At 34.8% G+C, this 16,278-nt stretch overlaps 1 protein-coding gene across 5 annotated transcripts in view; it reads right to left on the reverse strand.

Moving 5' to 3' along the window:
- Nucleotides 1–1,543: 1,543 nt before the first annotated feature.
- Nucleotides 1,544–16,278, reverse strand: part of LOC149563787 (LIM domain-containing protein HDR3-like) — a 52,535-nt gene continuing 37,800 nt past the window's right edge. For 3 of the 5 annotated variants that reach the window (XM_089826916.1, XM_089826914.1, XM_089826917.1), the window contains 9 exons: nt 14,930–15,071; nt 12,582–12,702; nt 12,353–12,436; nt 11,703–11,822; nt 11,376–11,588; nt 11,195–11,257; nt 10,963–11,078; nt 10,662–10,720; nt 1,544–2,304 (listed from right to left, as the gene is read on the reverse strand). In XM_089826916.1, the coding sequence (XP_089683042.1) occupies nt 2,000–2,304; nt 10,662–10,720; nt 10,963–11,078; nt 11,195–11,257; nt 11,376–11,588; nt 11,703–11,822; nt 12,353–12,436; nt 12,582–12,702; nt 14,930–15,071 (1,223 nt within the window). In that variant the 3' untranslated portion in view covers nt 1,544–1,999. The remainder of the gene's footprint in view (nt 2,305–10,661; nt 10,721–10,962; nt 11,079–11,194; nt 11,258–11,375; nt 11,589–11,702; nt 11,823–12,352; nt 12,437–12,581; nt 12,703–14,929; nt 15,072–16,278) is intronic. The other 2 variants (XM_089826918.1, XM_089826915.1) reach the window with 1 other exon arrangement.

The following is a 16,278-nucleotide window of genomic DNA, read 5'->3' on the forward strand; positions in this document are numbered from 1 at the left end:
GGTAAGATGGAGGCATAATCTGTCATGGAGTTGATAGACGGAAAGAAGAATCACTTTGAGTGTGAAAAACAATATACAATATAAAGATGTTGAAGTAATTAAATTGCTCGGTCAATAAATAGAACAATAAATTTTATAAGCAAAAACAATAATGTAATGGATGATGAACAAAAATGTCATGGAGCTCTTGGTGAGGTAAGTGACATTGTTTACAGGTTTGTCCTAAGCCACCAGCCATCCCCATGCACGTTGTCATCTGTTTTGAAAATATAGTGGGCTGCCATGGAATGCAACAATCAACATTGATAATACAGAGAGATAAGGAATGACATTTACAACTATGTCTATAGTGAAATCTCTAAATGCTCTCCATAGTCAACCCACTTTTACCTTCAATGAGTACTCCAAAATGCAAAATAATTCATCTGCAATTATATACAAAACTAAGGAATCACATTGAATGCATGAAACAAAATGTAAATATTTTGTACATAAGAGAACAATAAAAATCACATTATCTTATTAAATGTTTGTCTAAAACAAAAAAAGTTCGAAAAAACTCTATACATGAACAATTCTGGAACATCTTGTAATACATATATCACTATCAGCATAACCTTGCACCCTCCAAAAGTACAATTGCTAGTCTTAAACTTAGTTGAAAATATATTAGATTTTAATTTTAAAAAGCATTTTTTGAATATTTAATCTTTCTTCCCAAACCATCATCCTTTCGATTTTTTTCCCTCTTAAAACGAATGAATAGTCTCGCTAGAGATGCATTCTTCCTATCCAGCATTGGTTCTTTTTGTAGACAGACGTTTTGGTGATTAAAAGAATTATTTTCAAAGCTTAAATCCATTGCTACTACAGTTGGGCTTCTTTACTCTTTACAACTCGAACCCATGTTCCGAGGTAGGAAAATTGAACTCTTGAAGTTGGAATTACGGCTACATTCTTCCTACTAGAAACTATTGTATGCATGGAAGCTTTCTCGTTTTATGAACGGAAACTATTGTTGATTGTCTCCTTAGAGAAACTGTTTTCTCGTTATTAAAATGGTTGGTCCTTTTGATTTCTAATTGTTTTGTCCTTCAGAACTACAATTTCCCCACCGTAGTTGCTGACATTTTAACTATTCCAAGCGCCAAATACATAGCACTTCAGCTCCCCTTTTTCTCTAAGCAGGCCACGCCATAGTTGGGCGCTCATGTTGTTGAAAATTAAATCTTCATCCCCTCATCTCTGCCCCAAGTCTTCTGTAGCTTAAGTGCAGTCAATGAAGTTGCGAAAATTACTTACTCCATACAGATATTGATAAAAAGGAAAATGCAATAAATTGATATATATATATATATATAAAAGTTGCCTGTTTTTACTGGTGTTCCTAGTTCTCTCATTAACCATGATGAAAGATAAGAAAATCATAAACTAAATAAACTAGGCATACATTTATGTAACAAAGAAACATTCATTATGTAAAAGATATAACAGATGCATAAGATTGCATCTTCTCTGTACATGTATGTTTGATATCAGTACATAATGAATTCGTTCAGAAAATATTATTGAAACTTCATATAGAATCTTGAAACAACGTTCACTGCATATCCAAAAAATAGACACATCCCGTCAGACAAAACATTGAAACGTTCATTTAATTTACTGCCATATCTCTAGGACTTCTTTCAAATGCCTTGGATTTCTGCATTATGCATTGTTTCAAAAGACACTCTCCCCAAAGTTTTATAGAAATTCAAAGGTATAAAGAAAATGGACAGATCAACAGTGGGCAACTGTTGTTGACATCCATGTTATTCGGCTAAACTTCTTTCTGACTGGCAGAAGGGAAGGACTTACTTATAGTACGACTTTATATTTCATATTATTAACAAGAATGACTTGGATAAAATACATCAATAGGGTCACTGCTGCTCATTGAATATCATGAACTGCCACATTTAGTATCCAGAATAAGGTACAATTGAATAATGAAATCTTAGGGAAAGCTGCCCGTTAATTTAATGTGATCCAGAGTTCGCCGTAAACCATATTGAAGCATGGCTGCATGACCAGCCCTGAATCCCTCCCCATAAGCTGGTGAAGTATCCATTGCAATTTGATGTATGAAAAACTCCCCAAGTTTTTTCTCAAATGTTGATTTGACTCCCTTTTTTGAAGAGGACCCTGATGATGTTGATGCTCCATGTCTACTTGATCCTGCCATAACCTCTGATTCAAGCCACATATGAGAGAGGACCTGACAAATACCCTCTTCAACTTCAGGACTGAGAGTGCGGAAGCCTGCAAGAGATGTGTACACCATAAATGAAGCAGTTCTTTTTGAAGTGTATTATAAGCCTTGTTGTAAAAAATATAAGCATGTAGACACATGACTGAATGAAAAAGAAAAATAATCACCAAAACATGTAATTATGATTGTAGGTATGAATTTGATATAAGAAGTAGCTTGTGCAATAACCTGGCATATACTAAATGAAATTAATGTATTTACCAACATATTATGTTATTATTCAAAGATGTGTAACATTCAGGCATCAAGATTTGGTTTTAGTTAGTTAAGGTTTGTATGTCCGGATGTTATCTACAGTTTCAAGCAGGCATGCCCTATGTATATAACATTATATTTGATTTGTTGAAAACTTGAATCAAAGGACATATCATGGATGTCTAGAAATTATTCTCCCTGGTGATACTGTCATTTGTGTTCTGGCAAAATAGAAATTTACATTGCATATGATTAGTCAATGATCTGTAATTTTGAGTCTCAATTTTCAAGTTTTATTTTTTTTTAGTTAAGTTTCAGTACATCCGTGTGATTATCCACACCCATAACAACACCTAATTTATCTACCAAAAGGGTGGTTTTCATTCTTAAGTTTTATGAAATCCTAACTGATGAGCAGGCAAACTTACTACTAAATTGCTAGACCAAAAACCAAGGTGTTATGTGAAAGAGAAACCTAATCTAACCAATCAGTGCACAAGTTTGCAACCCAATGAATTGCCACCTGAGGAACTTGGGTGTTATGTGATCAATAGATTATTCAGATGTCCTATCTAAGCATGGAGATTAAATTTTTCGAATTTCAGACATTGACCCAGATGCTAAATTTAAATTTCAACAGGGCCAGGTCATCAGGTCAGCAAAGCATTTGCAGTTTTAAAAGACCGTTCCCAAGCCTTTGGTTTCTTCTATCATGCCTCAGCATTTAACCTTGAACAAACAAACCAAGAAATCTGCATGCCCTTTGAGAAAGATTAATGCTGACAAACGTGGAATATAAGATGACCCCATACATCAATTCAAGAACCCCTTTGAATCCCAGCATCAATACAATCTTCCAAGGATATATCAACAGTTCTAAGATGACGAGAGTCTGAGCTAGGGCACAATTTCAGAAACAGAATGTTGTCATGGGTCTCCTTTCTAGCTTGGACATGTATAGGAGAACCCCTCAGTGCAAATTTTGACAACGTCAATCAATGTCAGTTTGCATACATCCTGAGAAACCCAAAAAGCTCACATTAACCAAACTGAAGTTGGCAGTGGATCGGAGATTGCCAACATTGACAGGACATCAGTGAGAGAAGGGGCGTTGAGCACAGGATTGTTGACATCGCCAGAACATCAGGAGAACTGCTGGCGTCAGCAGATGGAAGTTAGAGAAGGGGCATCAGGGATGGCAGGTGATGTCAACAAGGCAGGGCATCAACGCCACTGTTTTAGAATGTTGATTTGGGCAATTTAAAAGTGTATTAGAAAACAGGCTGACATCAGCAGATCAGCAAATGATGTCTGAAGGATAAAACAAAATGCAGTTGAACTGAAATGGATCAATGGCACTTAGAAGCATACTATAACTGCACTATATGGCTGCTCTTAATTGCATAAATCCTATCTACTTTAGTAATGGCCTCAACAGACAAATCTATTTCATGGAAAACATCCTGCAAACTTACAATGAGAAAAGAATCTCCATATCCTCTCACCAGAGCTTCAAAAGGAAAATGTGTCAAACTTGTAGGAGACTGAAATGAATGATGCAACTTACCTTCTGTAACCTCTGTTCATAATTATGGTAATGCAAAATACAGAAGAAATATGAAGATTAAATAAAATAATTATGACCATTAATGTGATGCAAGTATTGACTAAATTCTGAAGGATTGAACATATAATTTCTAAATATTCATCACCCTTCATGTTGTAATGCTCGCAGTGAATTAAATGACAATTTGAAAAATCTAAAATCTTAATAGAAAAGAACCCTCCTTTTCCTTGAAAATGCTCTAAAGTTTTCAAAAACTATTAACACATTTGAGATTGATGAATAATTAAACTTTCCAATTGTATTTAAAAGCCACAGATAGGATGCCAAAACTATCAGTCATTTTCTTTGCTGAAGCTTTATCACTTTGATTTCTCTTTGAAGACACTTTTAGGAAAAAAGACATTTTCTGGGTTTATAGCTGACTTCTATCTAATAAAGGGCACATTTAGTTGGAAGATACTTCAACATGCAATTGCCTGTAGGATTTCCTATTTATTGTTAGATTTTCTTTAAAACATGCAACTTAAAAATGAGGACTCGTTCAATTTCAAGCTCCTTGTTCATAAACAACAATATCAGAAATAACCAGCATTCCATGGTGAAAGGTCCCCAAGGGCCAGGATAGATGTGGTGTCTAAGATGCCTCCTGCCCAGAGGGAAGGGGAAAAATACTTCCTTTCTATTGTTGCAAAATATATAAACCAAGGGCATCTCTGGGACATTCTTCATCGTTGAAATGATCCTTGGTGACAATTAGAGAAGCAGAGACATTCTCAAGGCATTTGTAGATGTCCCTGCATGCTGTTATATTCTTATGGCTATGTTTGGATTCCTTCAGGCCTACATAGATAACATATTATTGTGATATAATGATTAATTGATAACATAATTATTATATTTTTATATTATAATTATATTGATTATAAATTATTATTATATTGATATAATTATTTTTATATTTATTGAGATAGCATAGTTATATATTAATTATAATAATTAATATGTAATTAATTATAAGAGATAATTTCTATTAAAATATAATTATATTATATAATAATATAATATGATAAATAGGGCGAAATGTGCAGAGTGGGGACCCCTGGTGGAGGGACACCATTGATAAGTATACAGGAAGAGTGAAAACTCTCTCTGGGCAACTAATTGAATATACACACAGAAAAATAGCATGGTGGCAGAGCAAAGCCTGGGAGGAAGATCTCAATAAAAAAAATATAAAAATCCAGACTGCAAGGAATAGAAAAGAGAAAGCAATGATTTAGAAGTGATCAGATGAAAGACAGCATTTACATAATGAGAAGTCAGCAAAGTTGCAGTTATAAACAATGCAAGCTGGAACAGATGGCAGCGAATGATTACATGAGTTGATAGCATGAAGTAAGGACCAACTCCCCAGTGATTCTCAAGAGAACACCCAGCATTGACTACACGTGAATGCATATGCTGTATAAGGCAAAGTCAATAAGCAATGGTTTGATCTACAAATGATTACGTATGCTTGGCAGTATCAACATAAAAATAAAATCTATGGGAGAGACAACCCTCCTATAAGTCGAAATACATACAGATGTCAAATTCATGTCATAGAGCAATGATTATTATTATTGATGCTAACACTGAATATGTATATCGAACAAATGGATGCCAATTTATACAAACACAGATACTAATCACCAAAATTATCTAACAGGAGGAGAATCCATGGAGTGCAAATCAAACAGCCGTATGATTTATAATTTCTGAAAATTGATTCAAATCCCAGAAGATGTGCAGTATTTGCTAAGTAATTGAGGGCAGTCTCCTTGCGTACTACTAATGCCAAAGAGTGATAAATCCGTGACTATATTTCTCCAGGCACATGGATATGGTGACAAACGAAGGCAATTCTGAGATGATTCATATACTGTAACTAAGTGCTCGATGTCCGTTTGAATGGATAGTGCTTGTGTATCCTTTTGACATGATTCACTAATTTGAAATTCAGAGGGAAATTTGAAGGTAGTATGATATACTCATAAAGAACATTATCGGGAATAGTACATGGTTGTATAATTATTATAATCATAGCCAACGCTAGATATTTGCTTTCCTATGCATGATTCAGACTTTCATATTGTCAATTATTCATTAGAGAAGTTTACGATAGAGAAATATATAATGGAAAACTCGTTTATCACAGAGACGTCACCTCGTAGAGATCTTGCGAAAAATAGGCAGCCTCTTATAATAAAATCGGAGCAATCAACAAAAATAACTGAGGCTAATGTTAAAAGCTAAAGATTTCATTTGAACATTATTATTGAGAATAATTTGAAAATATTGGATATATCAACTCTTCCACAGTCCTGAACTTCTTCAGGTGGAAGCATAAAGGTTGTCTGATTATTTCAATGGCATCTACGCAGAATCAATGGGAAATTATAGTGTGAGTTCCTTCAGCATGAGCCTCTCATTATAGTCATAGCGGACGCTAGATATTTGCTTCCCTATGCATGATTCAGACTTTCATATTGTCGGTTATTCATTATAGAAGTATACGATAGAGAAATATATAATGGAAAACTCGTTTATCACAGAGATGTCACCTCATAGAGATCTAGTGAAAAACAGGCAGCCTCTTATAATAAAATCTGAGCAATCAACAAAAATAAGTGAGGCTAATGTTAAAAACTAAACATTTCATTTGAACCTTATTATTGAGAATACTATGAAAACATTGGATATATCAACTCTTCCACAGTCCTGAGCTTCTTCAGGTGGAAGCATAAAGGTTGTCTGATTATTTCAATGGCATCTACGCAGAATCAATGGGACATTATAGTGTGAATTTGTTCCTTTGGCATGAGCCTCTCATTGGTTGTCACCCCTGTCATAAAGTAAAGATCAAATGCTTGAGGAATTAACATATGTTTTAAGGGGATGTTCAGTTCTCCTGGTTATTAAACAGTCACTTTCCTAACCAATTTGTTGCTAGCTCCTGCACGTACTAGATCAACCAGTTATGAGTACTTTTACTGGCTGTTAATACATATGGTTGTATTTCCAGGGATAGTCATTCTTTACAAGCACAAACTCCTTATTCTCGGTGATGGATTCATTTCTTCATGCCTTGCAAACTCCCACATGAGTCTTCTACATATGAGTGAGATTCTTCTAGTTAAGATGCCTTATTTCACTTAAGGGTGTGAGTTTCTATTGAGTGAACTTGTTCATATCAGAGGACTCTTTAGCATGGAAACCCCCTACCATAAGAGAACATATGAAGAAGGCATGAACAGAATATATTATGGAATAAGGTTGCTTGTTGGAAGCAGAAAGACCCAAAACAAACAATGTTTCGAAAACTTCTCAATTACGTCTTCATTACAACTATTTGGCAAATATATGAGGGGGAAAAAATAAAATTATGATAAAATGTCAGTCCAGATGCTACAAAAGAGCAGCCCTCCAGTGATATGTAAATTAAAGCAATTGAGTGAAGTTTAAGGAAAAGGTAAAGAAAATCTGGTATACACACCGCTAAAAAGAGATAAAAGTGGTGGCACGAGTCACGACCGAGTGAGGAGGTGGTGTTGGTGCAGCCTCTGCCCTTCTTGTTGGCTAATGTTGTGTATTGACAGTGGGATGATTATCTTTAAATTGGAGAATAAGGGTTGGCTCATGTTGTCCTTAAGGACTGAGTTGAGACGTCTTTTGAAGAGGAAGAGTCTATACAGATTGTGATCAGTTTATTCAAAGAGAAGGAACTAACAGTCAGACGGATTTTGACAAACCATTAGGGGCAACATTGGGCAAGGAGGTTAGGAGGTTGATACAAGAATTTGAGCTTCAGAGGGAGCAGCTAGAGGATCTACTTCAGCTGACTTCTGAGAATCTTAATCATATTGGTTCAAAGGGAGTGGACCATGTTGAGATGGTGTCTCTAGTGATCAGGTATACTTCCACTTAGACCGTGATTTCTCCAGTTCTATCATGAGATGGAAGTTGCGTCAGTGAGATATGATGATCGATTTCCTCTTAGGGCAATTATAGAAATTAGAGGACTATAATTCATGGGATGGAGCCTTGTGTTTGCAGGTTGGAAGGCCTTTGTGTTGCTACCTTGGTCATGATATTTCTGAATAGATGGATACTTAGTGAGTTTGGGATTCACCAAGTGTGAAATTTCATGATAGGTCAAAGCATGTGGAGATCAAATACAACTATATTAGAGGTATGGTGCAAATGAATGCTATTTAGTTGAAAGTACAGTAGCACTAATGATCATATGGCTGATATTCTCACCAAGCCCCTTACCAAAGAGAAGTTTTTGTATATTCGAGATATGCTTGGAATTGTGGAGAATGAAACACTTGTTGAGAGGGACTCTCAGCATCAGTGATTCCTTGAGATGTGTTATAATGCATTTTTCCCTGAGACAAAGAAATTTGACATGAATGCTATTGTAACATTTTTCTCCGAGACAGAGAAATTTGAGGTGTTATCCCCTGTAATGCATTTTTCTTTGAGAGGGAAAAATTTGAGATTAAAACACTTGTAGCGTTTTTCTCTATGACGGAGAAATTTGAGCTGTTAGCCCTTGTTAATGCATTCTTCTCTTGGATGGAGAAGTTTGAGGTGAAAGCTCTTGTTCCACTCTTTGGGAGTGGTCATGGTGGATCCACCCTCTAGAAGTAGCCATGGTGGACGTCATGTGAGAGTATCCATGACTTAGCACTTGTGTTTATTCACCCTCTGGGCATAGCCAATGTGAAAACATGATGAGACGACATCATGTCGAGTGATTCCGTGATGGGCACTTGTGCTCATTTGCATTCATGGGAGTAGCCATGATGAACCCACCCTCTAGGAGTAGCCAGAGGTCATGTGAGAGACCCCATGACTCAGCACGTGTTGATTCACCCCTAGAAGTAGCGATGGTGAATGTCATGATGAGATTACGACATCGCATTGAGTGATTTCGTGATGAGCACTTGTGTTCATTTGCATTTTCCATTCATGGGAGTAGCCATGGTGGATATCATTACATAACTCGAATATCGAGAAGGATTCCTCCCTAGCTAAAGAGGGAGCATTATAATTATTGTAGCTATGATCATATTCCTTCAAGTTGACATAGATAACATAAAGGTTGTGATAATATAATTATTGTGATATATTAATTATATTAATAATGTTAGTGTGATATAGTAATTATATTGATTATATTATTATCATAATATTGATAATATACTAATTATATTTATTGAGATAATGTAACTGTGTATTAATTATATAAATTAATATATATAGAACTATAAGAGATAATTATTATTATAATATAATATAATTAATAGAGTAACATGTGAAGAGTGGTCACCCTTGGTGGAGGGGTACAGTTGATAAGTATATAGGAAGAGTGAAAACTTCCTCTCTTGGTACCTAACTAAATTACAAATAGAAAAACAACACATGCTAGGACATCCCTTGACCTTCATGAGGATGTTTGAACATCTCCAACATGAAGAAGCTATCCTTTAACTATTTTAAAAGAAAAATATAATTTAAAAAAAAGAAAACTACAAACCCTAAAAGGAAGCCCAAGGCCTCCACCCTAACATTAACCTCTATAACATAAATCTGTCACCTTGCTGATTTCTTATTGGAAAAGAGAGGAAGACAAATCTGAGGAAAGAAGCAGTGAAACAGAAAGATGAAGATAGTATTTGCATGTAGAAGGGCATCTTCCATCAAATTGTACGTATTTTACTCAAAGAACAAAGAGATTTTGTAGATTTACTTAACTCTGACCTTATCAAATTAAAGTACTGTAAATTTCTTGATAACCAACTGGTCATCAAAGGGACCTTTAAAATATGGTAATGATTGCAAGGCTCCGACCATAGAAAATATGGTTTTTTTTATTGTATTGGAGAAGAGGGAAAGCAGAAAATGAACGAACGAGAGGATAGGAAAAGGAAGGCAAAGTTAAGGGACTTGCACAGAGGGCGTTTGCCATTATATCATAATAATTAATAGTCTTTATTTGACATAGTGAACAAAGAGCTAGGGTTGATTTACCAAACTCTGACCTTAAATACCCAAAATTCCTTAAAATTCAATTGGTTACCAGAAAGATCCATCAAGAACAGTAATGGGTTCAATCATTTCACCCCATATAAACCCATAAAGGTTAAATCTGTTATTTTCTGATTTCACATTGTAAAAGTTCTAGATGAGAGAAAGAAAAAGATGAAGGTGATGGTTACAGACAGGAGGTCATCTACCATCATGTTGTCTGTATTCGATTCTAAGATCCCAGAGCTGGGGTGGAATTACTGAATGCTGACCCTTGTCAATGACCCTAGATTTCCTAATCCTCAACTGGTCACTAACAGGGATCTTTGAAGAATGATAATGATTTCATTGATAATAAACAAAAGCAATGACCATTGTGTTTGAGAATAGGTTAAGCACACAAGCAGGCAGCTTGCATACATTATGAATATTTTCCTTCACAGAGGAGAAAGGCAAAGTTGGTACTCAAAACATTATTATACATGTATTAGAGAGGTAAAGATAGAATACCATTCAGACGCAACCATGCGTGCATTAACTCGTGGGCTAGAATTGAGCCTGTTAATAATCTGCATGGCAGCATGAGGACAACTATTAGAAGCACTATACATGATAGCCCTCAAAACATTGTAAATCTTTTCCATGACTGATTGATTTTCATATAAATAAACAGAGTAAAAATGACATTAGAGTCAGCAAGGGGTAAGGTTTGTGCATAGCTTGATAAATTAAATCTGGGTTCAATAACTTTCAAAATGTGTTGAATCAGATAATGAAAATTAAAAACAGACTCTGGTTTTACCACCACTACCTTGGAAGGCCATACAGTATGAGAATCGCTGTGACATCACATCTTCGAGTCAGCTTCTGGGATTCAGTAAACATGTCAAGAATACGATTTCCTCCGATCCTTGGCCTTCTAGAAATCTATTCATCAACAACAGAAAAAATTAATCATACATTTTGGTTATAAACTTAGAAGAAATGGAATGAATATTCTACTACTAAGTTTAATTTTGGAATTTCAGCAAGGAAATTCTTACACTGCTGACAGTTTGCTCCTCTGACAGGCAGAGTCCTCTGGTCTCTGGCATGTGATGATGTCCCTGTAAACATAGCGAAAAAATATGGGACAATTGAAATGCAACAAAAGACCTCTATAGCATTTAAATTCAGCTGTTGCACTTGCAGGCAAAATAGGATTAAATATATTAAGAAACTTACATCCTTCTCCCCTTCCATTGCTTCATTCAATGCTTGCCTTTCAACAAGCAACATTGGGATCTGCTGATTTATTCTCATATTCATGCCTTCATAGAAGTCCCTGATTTCAAGGTGAAGCGGTTGACATTCACTTGTATCCATAATTGCAGAATCCAAGCACTCGAGACATAATCTTCGACCATCATCTAATGAAATGTACTGTTCATTCCTTCGCTGAAAGAACATACACAAATCACAAATTTAGCTGTCTCATTCTGTTATTAAAAAAGGCAAGAATTAAATAAAAGTATATACAACCATGCCATGGAAAATATGATGCTTCCCCACCTCCATGCGCTCACAACTACAACAGCGAGGTGTGTTATCCTGTTCATGTGAAGGACAGTATCTCTGCCCCCAAAAAGGGTGAGCTCTGTACTCAATTAGGCCAGCTCTATTTGTTGGAATCTGGAAGAAAACATTGTTGAATTGTTTGTATTAAAATGAATGTCTAATTAAAATAATTAAGAAAAAGGAGCTTTTAAAAAAAGCTTTCATGGTGTGTTTCAACTATGAAACCCATCTGGAAGACAGAAAAATAATAAGTCAAGATCATTCAAGAAATATTTCAACAAAGAACCACTATTTTCCACCTCATATTCTAGAATGGAAAAAACAGAATTTGAAGTATTGGATAGGTGCCAAAACAAACTAATGTCCTATAATTTTATACATGGTTGAGAATCAAGTATCATAAACCATCCATAAAGAGAAAGAAATTTAGTTTTACACTCTTCATAACAAAAACTGGAAGCAAACATTGAATTTGTCAAACAAACTTTAACATTCAACCTTAACCAAGTCTAGAAATATGGATAACAAGAATGTTTTAAGTCTTCGCTATACCCAGGATCTTCAAGCAGAAATCATAGGCTTCACTTACAAACGCATTTATAACGTGTATACTAGTAAAGTTGATCAAATGGATTTAAACTTACAAATTGTTCACAGACATCACATTTTGGATGATAAAGCTCCTTGTAACAGGACTTGTGGTATGGATCATTTCCTGACATGGAAAACTACACAAACAAAATAGTCATTTTTATTACACAGTATAAAAGAATTGTTCAAATAAACACTAAAAACAGGTAACAAGTTGAATCCACTTAGCCAGATAATGTACTACATGAAAAAAAAATGAATACAATGAAAGGAAGTTTATACCTCATAATCGGAAATAGGTTCCCTACAAGAACGACAACGAAAACACTGAGGATGCCAAACAGCTCCCATACAACTCAGAAAGCGCCCATAGCCTATCTCAGTGTTACATCCAGCACAGATCCTGTGTAAAATATTGCCCTTGTCATTTCCAAGAACAGCATATATTCAGTTTTCTAGCTTCACCTATGAAGGAATACCTTCATTAAATTTATCGTAGCAAGAAATACTATGACCACATTACGTTTAATCAGCACTTGTAGCAATAAGCATGCAAATTAGTGAAATAAAACAATAGCTAAGGTAAATGTTCTTTAGAAAGAAGTCGACAAGAGTGAACGTTAATGCATCTAAATTCCAGTTTTAGGGATCTAAATGGAATAAATAGCCCCTTGATGTGACTTCTTGTTTTATTATACATGTTAATATGTATCATTCAAGCAACAAAATGTGTGAACACTAGTATAGGCGACAAAAATTGGTTTTTGAATAGTAACTTTTGTATATAATACAGTTGCTGTAACTAAATATATTCATTCCCCTGCAGAGAACACTTGTACATATTAGCAGACTGCTGCTTGATACTTTTTTTTTTAAACCAACACAATATCATAGCAGATTTTTAGTTGACTAAACAGTATATACATTATGTACTGTATAAACTAGAACAGCCATTAAAATAGTATTATCACTTATACACCTTACGTTATTTATAGTTGTCTGAGTAGAGTGATTAGCATTTACTCTGAGATATCTACTCCCTTGAAAAGCTATTCAATTGCCATTTCATGACAGTAAAACATGTAAAAATATCATTTCTGAAACCACGAATAATAAAGTACTACCAAGAAATCAATTTTCTTATGCCTTGTATTTGCCATTATTATACTCAACCAAAATCTGATGAATTTTATACTCACATACATGTGATCATGGCTGTTTATAATAGAGATGGTTTATAACAGAGCTATCCTAAAATGTGGACATTTAGGCCAATACTGGCTCTATTAAGTTGCTTTTCTGGTCCACAGTTAAATTCCTGTTAATTGAATAAGCTACAGAAAGGCTATTCCCTTGCTCTGGGATGTAAGCTGAACCCTGTATGCTTACTATGGCATTGTCCAATGCATTTGTAGAGGATCTATCACATCCTCAAGTTTCTGATATACAGTTATCTATCTTCTAAATTGACAAATATTTGCACACGGTAGCATAGTATGTAACAAGCTGTCTTACCTATTCCATAAGCCTTCTTATTCAGAAGATTTTTAAGAAATTCTTTTGAAGAATAATGGATAGACCATAGTTAATATCTCAGAAAATGGCAGAACACTCTGTCTTAACATCACTGACAACCAACCCTATTGCTGTTGCTATTTATACAAGTATCATAACTAAGGACCTTGACTCAGTGTAAATGGCATACTTCTGTTGTCAAATTGTGCCTTGATATACTTTATTAGATTTCTACAGAGTCCTTTATGTATTAAAAACATCACGTTGAGGTTATGAGGAATCTCAAGATGAAATACAATGTAAACATAGACCCTAAATGGACCATATAAACATATTTCTATGGCAATAATCATGAAGGAATAGAAGATGCCTACTGACATTAAGAGTGGGTTATAACAATAAATAAAGTTGAATCGTGTATTATTATGTTACGCAACAAGCGTAACATGTAACATCAGTACATGTTGAACCATGGTTTAATATTAACTATTAGAAGAAATGAGCGCAGGAATTAAGGGTAAGGGTAATGTCATACTTACCAACGGTCATGGCTATGGGTAGACAGAGACATGATTTTCAGAGTCATGATATCCAAGTACAGGATATGGAGCACATCTGATATATTCAGAGTCGAAAACTTTGAAAGACATATACATAATGTGTATTTCTTGTTCAGCAATGTGGGCTTGCATGCATATGGTACTTATATTGATTCAACCATCAAACGTTAACTATAACAATCAACCAGAACTAAAATGACCAATCCATTCAATACAATTGATAATTTATACTTGTCATTTTGAAAAAGCCTACAAGAAAATCATTTCACCCATACGAAACGACCAAATGATGAGAAATGAGGTATGTGTCATATTGACATACAGAATACAAAGCTAGAAACGTACCTTTATCCACTAGGATAAGTATATGATCAACTAAGGCAATCAAGTAGAGCTAAAATGGTTCCAATCCATTCAATACAATCAATGATTTATACTTGCCATTCTGAAATAAACCTTTAAGAAAATTAATTCACCTAAAAGTAGTGAGGACAGAACACTGATAAGTGGGGTATGTGCCATATTGACACATAGAAAATAAAGTTAGAAACTGACCTATATCCACTAGGATAAGTATACGGTGTCTGGTAACTTGGAGTTGGTTCTGGACGTGGAGGGGAGGCTATATCCAAACTCGCTTGTAAAGCTCTTGCAAGCTCTTCATCATCATCCACCTGAGAACTGCTACCTGCTGCAACTATATTAAAACTTATTATTAGTCATTTATGGCACTAAGAGAAGGTATGAGAGGTTTTTGACTCTTCACAAAGATTATTTAGATTTCAAATAAAGATGCAGAGCTAGTTGCATGCATCAATTCATTCTTAAACTCCATAAGTATGTTATTTATTGAATGCATCAATAAAAGACAACCAAGAATATTTAGAGTAAAGAGTGGTGCATGCCTTTCAAAATGAAAGCACACAAAATAGAGGATTTTATTTTTTCACAGTTCAAGGGCATTGTAGAAAAATATATCAAATTTTTACATCCTAAAAAACACAGTAAAACTTTTACAAAAAATTAAAAAGGCTGAACTGTTCCTCAGCCAAAGTAATACTTGGGTTGAAGCTCAATAATGACCTATCATGTATTAAAGGACCAGAAAACGTCTTCAAATATGTAAAACAAAAATTGAGCAATGCCAATAAACTCAGAAACAGTACTACAAGCTATCACAGTACTATTGTGACCAATGATAATATCCAAGTAAACCCATTCCATTCAAAATACAATAACTTGGGAAGTTAGGGGGATCTTTTGAGGTCATGATCCCCTTCAAGAGAGTTGATTCACTGATGTAGGGACTTCTGGAGCCCATTATTTTAGATCCAGCAGTTCAATTGGAGAAAGCTTGGGAATTTTCCAGTTTCAGTTTTTTAATTAAATTTCAGACTTTTTCATCTAATAGATTAGTAAGTTGAAAAGTAGTGTTGCTTTAGCTAGTTTCAAATAACTGGGAACTTTCATTGGCATAGTGGATAAGCATGCAAAATTACTAAATAAAGGCAAATCAAGGAAGTTGTTAAAAAATGGCCTAAAAAGAAACATTTTGGACTTTGCCAAAAATTGCCAAAAAAGAAATATTTTGAATTTTGTTACAAATTGCCAAAAAGGTAATTTTTCAAATTGTACTTAAAAGGAAGTTTCTTTTCTGTTTTGGGAGGATGAAATGAGGAATGAAGAAAGATAACTGAACTTTTTGGATCTTCTGTATTTTGTTTTCAATAAATTTTATATTGTGAATTTTGGCTACATCATTTGGTATCAGAGCATAAAGATGGCTGAGCAAGGAAAGGAAGAGAAGATGTTGCCAAGACACATAGGTACATGCAAAACCTATAGAGACAAGTAGCAGAGCTTGCAGGTATGACAAAAGAACAAAGAATAAGAGAAAATAATTT

The sequence above is a fragment of the Cupressus sempervirens genome, chromosome 4 (genome assembly GCF_028749045.1).
Source record: "Cupressus sempervirens isolate cs-2001-9-10 chromosome 4, ASM2874904v1, whole genome shotgun sequence".
NCBI classification, from domain to species: Eukaryota; Viridiplantae; Streptophyta; class Pinopsida; order Cupressales; family Cupressaceae; genus Cupressus; species Cupressus sempervirens.